This window comes from Platalea leucorodia, assembly GCF_965183815.1.
Source record: "Platalea leucorodia genome assembly, chromosome: 5".
NCBI lineage: Eukaryota > Metazoa > Chordata > Aves > Pelecaniformes > Threskiornithidae > Platalea > Platalea leucorodia.
The window spans coordinates 80076637-80089375 of record NC_138827.1 but is presented as its reverse complement, the minus strand read 5'-3'; the positions used below and the strand labels follow the sequence as shown (position 1 = coordinate 80089375).

At 36.6% G+C, this 12739-nt stretch overlaps 1 protein-coding gene across 1 annotated transcript in view; it reads left to right on the top strand.

The window, feature by feature from the left end:
• UBR3 (ubiquitin protein ligase E3 component n-recognin 3) overlaps positions 1 to 12739 on the top strand; it is a 119370-nt gene that overhangs the window by 17251 nt on the left and 89380 nt on the right. Inside the window, exons 5-7 of the mRNA XM_082313627.1 lie at positions 554 to 603; positions 5232 to 5298; positions 9189 to 9319. Of these exons, the coding sequence (XP_082169753.1) occupies positions 554 to 603; positions 5232 to 5298; positions 9189 to 9319 (248 nt within the window). The remainder of the gene's footprint in view (positions 1 to 553; positions 604 to 5231; positions 5299 to 9188; positions 9320 to 12739) is intronic.

Genomic DNA, 12739 nt, shown 5'->3' with positions numbered 1-12739 from the left:
TTATATAAACTGCTCTTTTAGTTTATTTTTTTAGAAAAACAAATCTTAACGAAACTTAAGGAATTACCTGTTAGCATACCACCAAATTACAGGACTCATTTTAATTCTATCAGCAAAGCTAAACATATTAACTTTTTGTTGCTAATATACTAAGCATCATTTCCCAGTCATAGCATTAGTGGAATTTGAGTAGGCAAGATGAAATTGCTCGTAGTGGAATTTTGTCACTGCAACTAAGTTAAGCCACCTATTCTTACAAAAGTGCTGTGGATTTTTTTTGATCACTGAAGGTCATCAGAGTTTTTTGCAATTTCTGAAAGAACACGTCTCCCTTAACTCAGTACATTAAAGTTCTGCAATGGAACATACTTGCAAATCCCTAATTTTGTATTGCTTGGAAATCTTACTCCAACTTCTCAGTCCACTGCTGTGTATCTTTTAAAGAAATTTAATGTAGTGTTTCATTTCATATGGGCTCATTAAATATCATAAAATACTCTCTTTTCAGTATAAGACTTATGAAAGGAATCTCTGAATTTTTTTATTTCAAAAGGTTTAGCAGGTGCTACGGCAACATCAGGACAAGGGGATTCTTCAGATGAGGTGAGACTGTTTTTAAAGACTATAATGAACTGCAACGGAATATTAAATGGAGAAAATGCTTGCAGCCAAATCCCACAAACCTTAACTCTTCTATCTACCACATATTGTCTCCATTTTAATAATTAGAAATAATGGAGATATAAAGGAATAGATCTCATACCTTTGATTTACTAAGGACCCCTTGAAAAATCCTTATTTTTGCTAATATTATTTCAGTTTAATTTATGTATGTAAAGTAGAAGAAACTTCTGTAGGTAGTTCAAAAGTCACTATCAAGTAAATTGGGCTTGATTAAAGCAAACTTAAAGCATGTGATGCTGTGAATGATGTTAGCAGTTTTTAGCACTTGAGAATCCAGCTGAACTGGTGATAGCAGCAGTGAGAATTTCTCTGTAGAGAAATTCCCATGTGTAGACTTGACCTTACTTACCAAACACATTGAGTGGGAGTAAAAAGGAGGGAATCTCCTTTTAGATTGAGCTGTAATAAATAAGTGGAATTTAATGAGGAAAGTTAAATTCTGGTAGAGTTACTTTACCAATTTATTCTCTTTTTTTTGCCCTACTATTTAAAACCTAATTTCAACTAGTAAGCCTTAGCAGCCATTCTGGTAGGGTAGTATAACAAACTTTAAATAATGTAAAGTGTAGTTTCTGTAGGATTTTTGTTTACATTGAATTCTATGTGAACAAGTATTGAAGTAAAAACAATTGTTTGTGTATGTCTAAAACAGTTGTATGACATGTTTGCCTCTGTCACGAGCACAACAGCATCTGTTACGCTTTCAGTGGTGCTATTTATAATTTGGCATTTTTCAAAGTATTGCTTGTTGTTTTTTCACCATCGCTTGACAAACAAACAGACAAAAAAAAAAAAACCTGTGAAAAACTGCTGAGAGTATCACTTTTAAGGCCCATGAAAGAAGAAGGCAGTTCAAGTTAATGTTAATAACCTCAAGTAGTATTTTCAAATAAACTTAAAATGGCTCAGCATGCTTCTTTCTGTTTTACCCCTGTAAGTGATGAGGAGAGGGGAGTAAACTGAAGTTGTTAAGAGTCTGAAGAGAGATTGGATATCGCTGACATTTGTTTTGGGACAAGAAGTCCAAGAGGGAGGTAGAGACAGAGGTGTATTTTAGGGAGAAGGAATTTTTTATCAGGAAAAGATAATTTTTTCAAGAAAAAGATTTTATGAATAAAAATGGGAGGAACTACAGCAACTGCATTATAGCTTGCTAGTTAAAGATACCTGTTTTCTAGAGAGATATTTCTTTCTGATCTCCAGGATATAAAGATACATGTAGGTATTTTATTGTGTTACTGTAGATGTGATTTTTCTAAATTGAAATTCTGCATATACTCACATACCTGGAATCAATTTTAAGATGTTAATTAGATTATTAAGATACAGTGTAAAGAAGCACAGGACCCTATTTTGAAATATGTATTCAGAAAATTTTAAAAAAGAATGAGGAAGTAACATGCAGATAAAACAATAAGCACTCAAAATTTAAATGTTTTTTTAGTATATATTTTCACTTCTGAATTTTCCTTTCATATCTTTAATAAAATCACATTGCTACAGTATGGGATGCAATTAAAAATAATGCCAAAAGTTTCTTGGTTTTGTTTGTTTGTTTGTTTTTGTGTTGGTTTTTTTTTAAACAAAAAAAACCCTCAGTGGCATCTCCAAAGAAAGTTAATTTTTTATTCTATAATTTTTTTCTTAATCATGGTCTGCTTGACAAATATGAGTTGCTGCAGAAAAAGTCCAGTCCTTTCATCCAAAAGCCAAAACAGAACTGTGCAGGTAGAAGGCTGAAATGCTTATTGGAAAAATAATGTTACTAGAGAAATGCTTCCTAGAGAAATGAGGAAAAAGTTACCTTGTTTTATGACTTCTCTTCCTCTCCCCTGCCCTCCCCCATAAGTTACAAAGGGCATTTACAGCTTTTTTTATGCCTTACTATACTCTCTTATAGCACAGTAAACCAATGTTCTAGTTAAGAAATTTGGCAAAAGTACACTTTTAGCTGGATTTTCTTCCTCTGGTATTTAAGATGAATCTAGAAAGGTTAATGTTCTTTCTTACCAAGTGAGTCTTAAAGGTAGCATTGTTTCACAGATGAAAGGCTAGATTACAAAATTTACAGAGGCTACAAATTAAAGCAGTGCTTCTGCAGGGAACTAAATAGCTTGAAAAGTTTTGCATAGTTCAGTATTTAGTTTCACTTCTACAATAGTAGATGGTTCTAAGCTAAAAATGAATCTGAAGGATGGATGTATCCTGAGATGTGGGTTGTTTTGTTTTGCTCCCCCTCCCCCAAACAGTATAGGCTCACTTGTGCTTTACTTCTCAAATGGTTTGTGTTCATCCTGTGGTATTTTGGAGAGAACTCACCATTAGTTTCCTTTATTAGCTTTTCTTCCTCATGTTTTCCTTTGTGCAAAAGAAGAAAAAAAGGCCCTCTCTAAACCTGTCCTCCTATTTAAGAAGTTTTTACATTCCACGGAATCAAATAAAACCCAGTCCATGAATGCTTTTACCACACTGATGAATAAACCTTTTCGTATTGGATATCTCTGTTGGGCTGCCCTTGTAGTTTATTGAGCACTGAATGCCTTATTACTCAGTCATGTAGTTATTGACTCCAATTGCTGTTTAATATAATTGTGCAAAAATCTATGTATAGTATCTAATATTAAATAAAGTTTATTATCTGAATTTACAACACGTGTCACACCTTGGGCATGTTGCTAAATATTCTATTATGTAAAGTAAATCTACGTAGATCTTTGCTGTTACCTGGGTATATTTACACAGCATTATCCAATGGGTAAAAACAAGGTGTTCTACATTTGCTTACTCATTCTCTTACTCTTTATGCCTGCGCTTGCCAGACACCTTGTGACATAGCACTTACTGTCTCAAGGCTGTTAAAACTCCTGCACTTGACATTAAGATTAAATCCTACCTTACTGAAGCAATGGAAACCAACTGTCTAACTTCGAGGGGGGAAAAAAAAAGTTCTCAAGAAAGCATTTCTCATAAGTCACTCAATTTTTCTTCTTTTTAGTGAAATCACTTCAAAAGTTGCAATGAAGACTGTTACATGTTTAAATTCTTCTCATACTGTAGAAGGGGAAATGCATTTTGTTTGCCAGAGCAGTGGTGTTGGAGCCTAGAATCCAACACATTAATCACAATTTGTACACCCAAATGCATTATTTTCTGGTTAAGGCTCCTCTAGCAACTCTCTGGATTAACTAAGACTGCTGAAGAGGTCTTCAGACATCCAGCTGTCAACTTTCTAGCTACAGGAATTCAGATTCCTTTTCTTCAGGGCAGGAGATGTAGATTGCAGAGTCCTGCAGTTCATAGTAATATCTCAGCAGGTCTGGTTTTTGCTTTGGAGTACTTGTCCCCCCTGAGGGGGAGTGGGCAGTGGCAATATCCTGAGAACTGACTGGCTCCCGACTGAAGTACAAAAGTAGCATGTGTTCACAAAGACCACAGGACACCTGAGAGCTCAAATGTGTATCCATCTTAAAATGAATTTTCAGATGGAGGTACTGAAAGGATAGGACAATTCAGACCTTTCATTAACATGATACTTTTGGTCAGTCCTTAGATATAAAATATGAGTAATCTTTCTCCCCAAGGAAGGATAATCACTTCTTAAGTATCAGATTCTTTATCATTCCAGTGAAGTTTGGAAGTAAAATATGGCATTTGCTTAGAGAAGGAGGATATCAATTACTTATTTTTAACAGTAGATATCTACATTAATTATCTCCCATTTTATTAGATCTGGTAGGAAACTTCCTTTATTTCCACTGTTTCATTAGGACAACCATTGTTAATAAAGATCCATGCAGCATTTAATATAGTCCCGTAATGTCACATTCTTTTTGAACACCCAGTGTTAGATTTTGTAAAGTGGTGGTGATGTTGTTTTTAACTTGCATTGCGTTTTGGAACCTTTGCTGTTTTGTTTACAGAGTGCCTTGAAAGCTTCAGATGACAAGTGCCTGCATAAAGTGTTTCCATTATTCTGTAGAGAACAAGCAATTAGAATTCAGCAATTAGAATTGGCCTCTTAAAGGTGTCAAAAATACTTTATTCTTGCATCAAAACTTTATGTTGATTAGAAAATGTCTAGCTAATTGTCTGTGTTGCCAGCTTGAATAGCCAATATGTTGGCTGATATTTTTTTTTAGGAAACAAAAAACCCCAAACCCTGCAGATGAGTAAGGTGAAATCTTGGATGTGCAACAGTTAGAAATTTTCTAGTGTTAAACATTTTTTCAGCAATCAGTTTCAGAAATCAAAGCAAGTAACCTTACAAAATTAATTAAATAGATTAAGATGTCTGAACTTGCAGATGATAATGTTGCCTGCAGGGGGAAAAAAGGCAATGTGAAAAATTGTGGGTGTTTTTTCTAATGAGTTGCATGGAGTCCATGGTTCCTGTAAACAGTAAAAGTATTTTTCTGGTAAGAGAGTATGTTCAGGGCTTTTCTGTTTTAGCTCAATAGTTAAACCAGAATTTTGAGAGCATACCATCTCTTGGCAATAAAATTCTAAATATACGATTATCGATTTTTTAAACTCTTCCCCTACCCCAGGAGGACCAGGATGGTAGCCAAGGTGTGGGCAAGCGCAAGAGGGTGAAACTAAGCAGCACCACCAAAGGTATTTATAAAGTACTGATCTCAGTTTATCATATTTGCTTTATGTCTATCTTAAAAATTATGTAGGGATACTCATTCACTTCGCAAGCATTGTAGTGCTGCATGTGACAGGTATTAAACGTAGCAAAGTCTAAAAAAGAATAGCAAGTGAAATTGTGGTAATTGGCAACTTTGATTTCCCTTGAGTGAGTACCACTGTCTGGCACTCTGTTTGACCAGTCATTTTGTCACATTCATGTCGTAAGTTGACCTCTAAAAATTCATTCCCTTTTCACTGTGGGGCTGGCAAGGTTGCACTACAGCTTAGCAAACAAGTTTTTGATATATTTGTTATTAACAATTTTTTTTTTCATTATGCCACTGTACAGCAGTATGGTTGTGTTCTCAGCCAGGCAAGAATGGTTCTCTCTGGTTCTGGTTGGTCTTTCTGTACTGTTCTAGTAATGTTTAAGAAAAGAAACTTGAATGACATCTCCTTTGAAACCACTCCATTATTTTCCTAGATTGAAATTAGTCTTCTGTGCAATTTCTAGTCCAACATAAGCAGCACTCAAATTGAGATCAGTGCAAGTTTTAATTCAAGAATGAACATAGGCTAGAGACAAGGTAGCCCTGTCCTGTGGTTGTCCTTGACATGTTTTTGTGCTGAAAAGTGTTTAAATAGTAATACTTAAACTCTTATTATTAAATAAAGAATACTTTTTGTTTGTTTGTTTGTTTTTAATATGAGTATGAGGAGACTGACATAGGAAGCACAAGGAAATTGCAAGCCCTGAGAAAAGAACATTCGGTTGAAAAACTGGTGAAAGTTGGAATAAAATTTCTGGAAAGGCTTTGGAGTGAAGGTTTGGAACTTTAATTTGAAATGCAAGGGTTGATGAAGTCAGTAAAAAGGTATGAAGGTGTTGTGAGGAGTATTGGAAAGTAAGACTGATTGTTTCTAGTGATTTCAGATTGAAGGAGGAAGATTGGGAAGCTGGAAAAGCAGAGAACTGAATGTTCTGGCAATGGTGTTAAGAAGTCATCTTAGAAATGGTGTGTGAAAGATTGTGGCAGAGAATAATAATGTGGAAGAGGTGGTAGTTTTGGAGACATGCAGGAAACTTACAGACATCCAAGGAAAGCTCTCTTACTTGAATTTTAGAGGCTGTTAGCTTGTCTAAAAGACAAGTTAGACTCAGGTAATGCAAGAAAAAAATGGTGGTTTTCTGATGCATAATAACTGATCGTGGGAAATAGGCAGGGAGGAAGCTCAGGTTGAGATGCCAGATCTGAAAACCAATATCAGCAGTGGCATTTCAGGAAAAGTGATACTTTAATTCAACATTTCATTTCCCCCCCAGGGATTGTAGTCTTCCCCCTCTGAGGCATCCCAACATGGACTGTGCTCATGATGTTGATAGCTCCTAATATCAGCCCCAGAGGAGGGAGTCTGCCAATGGGGGAAGGGTAAGTATCTGTTTTTATTAAATATTGAATAGTTTTCTGAAGTTTTCAGTATTCATATTTTATGTCCGATAGGGTATAAAATAAGAGTATGAAAAGAAAATTTTAGAAAACTGAGTATTGAATAAAAACAGATTTACCTTTTCCGTATAAGCAGACTCCCTGTCCCATCCTAGGTCTTTAGTGGTACTGTCTTCATAGAGGGTTATTTATATACTGAGGGTGCTAAAACTTATATTCCAGAGAGATGTTTACAACAGTCTGTGGGGTCTTTTGTGGCACTAGGAAAGAATAAAAGGTTTCTTTAAAGAAAATACAGGTTTTATGCTGAGGTTCACTGATACAGGTATGGGACTGAGTATTGAGAGAATTTTTATTTTTACTGTTTTAAAAGCTGCATCCTGCATCCATCTGATTTAAGAGAATTTTAAACCCACAGGCACTATTTTTTTTTTTATTTGTTGAAAGAAATTTAAAATCATGTGGTGCTTTTCACAAGAGTGGGAACATTAGTCCCAGTGTTCTTGACAAATTTTCCAAGTTGGGTAAGAGCATTCTGCCTACTTAAATTCTGTAGCAGGTATAAGTGGATATATATTCTTCTGTCTCTGCCTGAAACTGCTGTATAAAGAATTTGATATGCGCTGTTCAACTGTGATGCTTGTCAGAGAAAGCTGCACGTCAGTGACAGATAAGGTGTTGTGTCATTTGTCTTCATGCCCAGTGTTCTCACTCAGGGGCATTTGGCATGTACCTAAACCTGTGCTATCTGTTCTGTGGACAGAGGACTTCAGTCTGCATGGCTACCAAGCTTTCATGGGCAGTAAAATCACATATGCAATTTCTTAACAAGAGACGAGGAAGAGAACATAAATGATCATCATGTGTTTGCTGCAGTAGGTGATGTGTAATGCTTTACAAAATATTTTAATATTAAAATATCTTTCATGACTCTGTGAAGGTATTTTTTTTTATTTCAACGGTTGTAGAATACATTGAATAAAACATATTCTTGTCTTTGTGTGGCTTACCAAAGTCTTGAGGAGATGCCTAAAATTTAAATTAGTAATTGTTTCTTGTGATTTGCAATTCCTGAGATGTTTTGGGCTGATTGGTCACTTGGCTGGGGAACTCTGACCTTTAGTAATGGTGGAAAATGGAGGTAATTCCTGCTTAGGAAAAGCACAAATGGCTGTTGTGCTTAGAATAGGCACAAAGCTATCCAGTGCAGTCCCTGAAGTCCATACTTCAGCGAAGAGGCGAGTATTCAAGGCCAGACGATGTTCAGCTTAAGTGTTTTTGAACCTCTGCTGATGGGAGCACTTCATACGGTCCCATTGGAATATGGGATTTTGGGGGTGGTGGTGGTGTGTATATCCTCAGGTCTAGTGGATTTCTAGGTATAAAGGAGCATTATTATTATTTCCTCTAGTCCTTATATGTTATGGGAGTGAAAAATGCCTGTTGTAGTTTTAAATCATAAATAATCAACCTCTTGAAGAATGATCATAAAGAGTCTTTTATGTTATAGTAATTTTTTTAAATGGGGTTAATATGATTTATGCTCTGTCAAGCCATAGCTTCATGAACAGTTTATTCTAGCAGAGCTCAGTTTGTGCAGCTTTGCAATCACAAAAGTGATCTGCTTGAACACGCAGCTGACAGAATGGAAAGATGACTTGATTCCTGTGTAGGTACCCCACAGGGATGTACTGTCAGCATGAGTAAAGGGGCAGAGTGAACAGCCAGGAGTTGAATGGGGAAAGATGAGACTGTCTCTTCTGGCACCATCAGGAGCTAGTGCCTGATGATCTGATTATGTTAATTTTTATATTAAAAAAAAAAAAACAACCCACACCCAACCAAACAAACACTTTGTTGTTGGTCAATCAGTACATATATTGCTTTTAAAACAAGAATAACTGATACATTATTGCTTCTATTTAGCTTGTTTAGAGCTTTGTAAACAGAACATGTATTCTTAGGTGATAGAACTCATCACTTAATCAGAAATTGTATTTTTGTTGTTTTGCTGTTTTGACTTCAGCTAAGTGGTAGTCTATATTAACAGTTTCCCTCGGTTAAGTGGCTGTGTAAATATTGTGCAGATTGCTGTGATTCATTGCAGTCAGTGGAGCTATTACAGCAGGGTGATACGATTCAATGCAATCAATGAAGACTGGACTCTGTGTGGTAGAATTGTACGGAAAACTTTCATTGACTTCTCTGGGAGATCCTTTTTATGGTTACAGACTCTGACACTGTGCAGTGTTGGCCATGCTCATTTTCCCAGTATTTTTGAAAAAAAATTATTTACAGAGTGCACTAAGATGTTCTTAAATTTTTATTACTGAATTATGTATAAGACAGTGCAACTGCACTATCATTATTTTTAGTTTTAATAATTATTGCATTATACATCCCCTCCTCCAACCTTTTATGCAGATCAATCTATCATGGATGTTTTGAAGCATAAATGTTTTCTAGAAGAATTATTATTTTGGACAATAAAATATGAGTTTCCACAGAAGATGGTGACTTTCTTACTCAACATGCTGCCAGATCAAGATTATAAGGTACTTGCCTTACTTCATTCAAACTTAAATGTCTTTTCTTATTCACATACTTAGTATGTATTATGCCTTGCATGAGACCACGTATGTTTATATTTGAATAATAAGCAGTAAAATAATGCAGATCTTTTACCTTGCTTTGAGTATTTGGTTAGAAGGTCTAAAGTGTACAGTATTTGAAGAGAGAGATGGACAAAACAAGATGGATAATTCTGGAGCAGCAGTATTAGTTTTGTTCTCATTGTTTGCTTTTTTCCTTTTTGGCTGTTAGTGCATATTTGCATGTGTTGAATTTTGTTTTGTTTTATTTCACTTTGAAAATTGGATTTTTATGAGTTAAAAGATGTGGATCAGCACTAAATGATTCTGTAGTGTGGTACGACTGGTAAATAATTGCAGTGACTTCATTCCTATTGCAACTGTTGTAGTAGGCAGTGGTTTCTCCATATAGGCCATTACACTGTGAGTGTTCTTTCTGCAGCTATGCCCTAGGTGATTTTGGCAGCCTTCCAGCTGCTTCCTTACAGAGTTTTGCAGTTGTCCATACCGAGTGTCTCCTGGCCTGGAGTCATGGAGACTGGATGTCATCTTCCTGTTTTAAATCTTGGTGTGCAGCCAGGTTTGGTTGTTTGCTCTCCGTGTTCCAAGACCAAGTGTACATAGCAATCAGGCTTAACATTTTGCTCTGATCATGTCATACCTTTAAGCCATGCAAATATTTTGGACCTTCTCAATACCTGCTGGGAGGCAAAGATCAAGAAATCCTGAAGTCCAGGCATGCAGATTTCTTCAAAAATATCTGTTTACAATGGGACAGCCCTGTATTTGTGCCCCCTTAAAACCTTGCTGTATCAGAGCAAAGGATATGAAGATAACTTGGCAAGGAAGAAAAAGATAAGATACGGGCTTTCAGCAATACTCTGTCCATGTCAAGACAGCGTTTTGGTTTGGGATACCAGCATAGATTCATCTTGGTCTCGGATTCAGTTAATGCATGAGGACACATGAGGACTTCTTGACTGATGATCCCTTGCCATGAAGCTTGAATTCTTCTTGATATTTGGAGACCCATGTGGACATCCAGTTCTCCTGATCCATTGCCAGCTAAACTCCTGCCTGTAAAAACACGCAACTGCTGGCAGCATGTGGAGGAATCTGGTAAGTGTTGATATGTTTACCTTTTTACTGTACCATATAGTAACAACAACTTTTAATGATGGACAGGATCTTTTTTGCTTTGACAACAAGCCACAGTCTTCAGTGGCTTTCTTCACTGTGTTGGTAATCTTTCTTCACTATACACTCAGAATGGAGACCGTGTTATATTTGATTTCTCTACTGCTTGCCACCTTTATCTGGAAATAGTCCATCTTCCACCTACTGATACTGTATGTTCAGATGAAAGGATTATTTAAATATTCCTCTTTTTTTTGTTACCGATTTCGTATTGTGTTTGACTAAACAGTTAATTCCTATGTACAGACTTTATTACTAGCACATATCCTAAGTATTTGAAATCTTTTAGAATCTGTGTTTAATTGCTGTGGTTGTCTAAAATGTATTTTTCAGTAGTAAGGAAACTCAGAGTAATCACACAGCAATACTAGGGAGGCAGTAACACTACTTTTTCCCAAGATACCTGTGCTTTGTTGCAAAACTGTGTCTATGATGCATGAATTTTAAACATGTCTGTGAGGATTGTGGCTAATTTACAAGGAGTGGCTCTGCCTTTTACATGTGTACAGAGGGAACATACCATTTGGGGATGAATGATAAGAATTTTATCTTTCAAGCTTCTATTTAGCTTTTATGAAGGAAAAGCTTGTTTGCTGTTTAATCATGTTGCATTCTCAAACAGTAGGAACACCTGTACAGATATAAACTGTTCCAAGTGATGTCTCAGCTTTCTGCTGCTTTCTCCCATCCCATCTACACCACATGTACTGTCTTAATTTTTTCGCTCTCTGCTGTTGTGCAATTTGTCTGATTATTCATGAGCTGATTTAGCTCATTAAATCAACAGAATTCTGCTAGGTTGGTTTTCTGATAACCTGAGTGAGCTAGCCAGACACTGAGCACAGAGCTGGCTATCTGTGCATGCTCTGAAATGGTTGAAATCTCTGACCCCCAGCGTAAACGTAGTAGAGCTGACTGAACCCACCATGCCCTATGCAGCAGTCAGTGAGCCACCAGCAATCTCTGTTGCACAGACTTATTCTTAAATAGGAAACCAAACTTCTCTTTTAAGATTCCCAGTATCGAAAAGAAGTGTTGAAAGGAGTAGGCTAAAACCCTGGGTTGACTATCTCTTCCCTCTCTTCCCCCCTTTTGCATATGAGAGAGACAGCACAACAAACAGTGTGGTCTTTGCCTTACAGGATTTGTGCCTGAGGCATCCCTTCCAGCACTCCCTGACATTTGAAGCTTGGAAGACTTGCAAGTGAAGAAAATAGAAGAGAAATTTACCAGAGCTTCCAAGAAACTAGAGGTGTTATGGTGTGGACAAGGTTTCTGCAAGAGGAAAAACAAAAGACCAGAGAAATAGGACTGACTGTCATGTGACCAAGGAAAAGGCAAAGAAGGGCTTGTCAATAAAAAGGAAGCTGATGGAAGAGTATAAATCATCAAAGAGTAGGGTCTTGCTGAAATCTGGAATACTGGAAGTAGAGAAATGCAAAAGCTTCTGGTAGAGATAATGAATCAGTGAACATAATTATCGGAAATGCTGTGCCTCATCAGCCACCTCCCATAGTGAACGTTGAGGCAATTATTACAGCAATAGGACTTCACTAACCCCTTGATATGCTGTTCTACAAATTCTGTAGAACAGTTTTTCTACTGGAAACTTAATTTTAGCACAGCTTTCACCTGGCAGAACTATCTTTTTCTTTGCATTGAAAACATAAACATGGGAGATGCAAGCTCTAACTGAAACATGGAGTTAATGTTGGGCTCCTAAAAGTTCTGGGATTGTTGAGTGGCCACCAAGAGGAAAGGACAGAGGAAAAAAAATAGCTTTGTTTTTGCATAGGCTAGATATTTAGAAGCTGCACAAGAACATTGGGAGTAAGTCAGTGAAGGTAATTAAATGTACACAAAACATGACTGTCTTAGAAAGCCACTGCTTGCAAGTGGTTGGAAGCTGAGTAAGTATTTGGAAAGATGTGTTATGTCAATATCTGCATTCTTGCTCCATTCTATATTTTTCCTTAGTTGCGTATACAGCTTTGGCCACTCAAAGACAGGATACTGAGCTGGATGGCCTGATTTGACCTACTGTGGCTGTTTTTATATACGGACTGCAGTTTACCACAGTATTCCAGCATTTTAACTTCTGGAAATGAGTTTAGTTTCTTCCTCTCAAAATTGGAAAGGGTTGTATTTGTTTGTTTCACTTTCTAGTGATTGTAGGCGTAAAGCTGA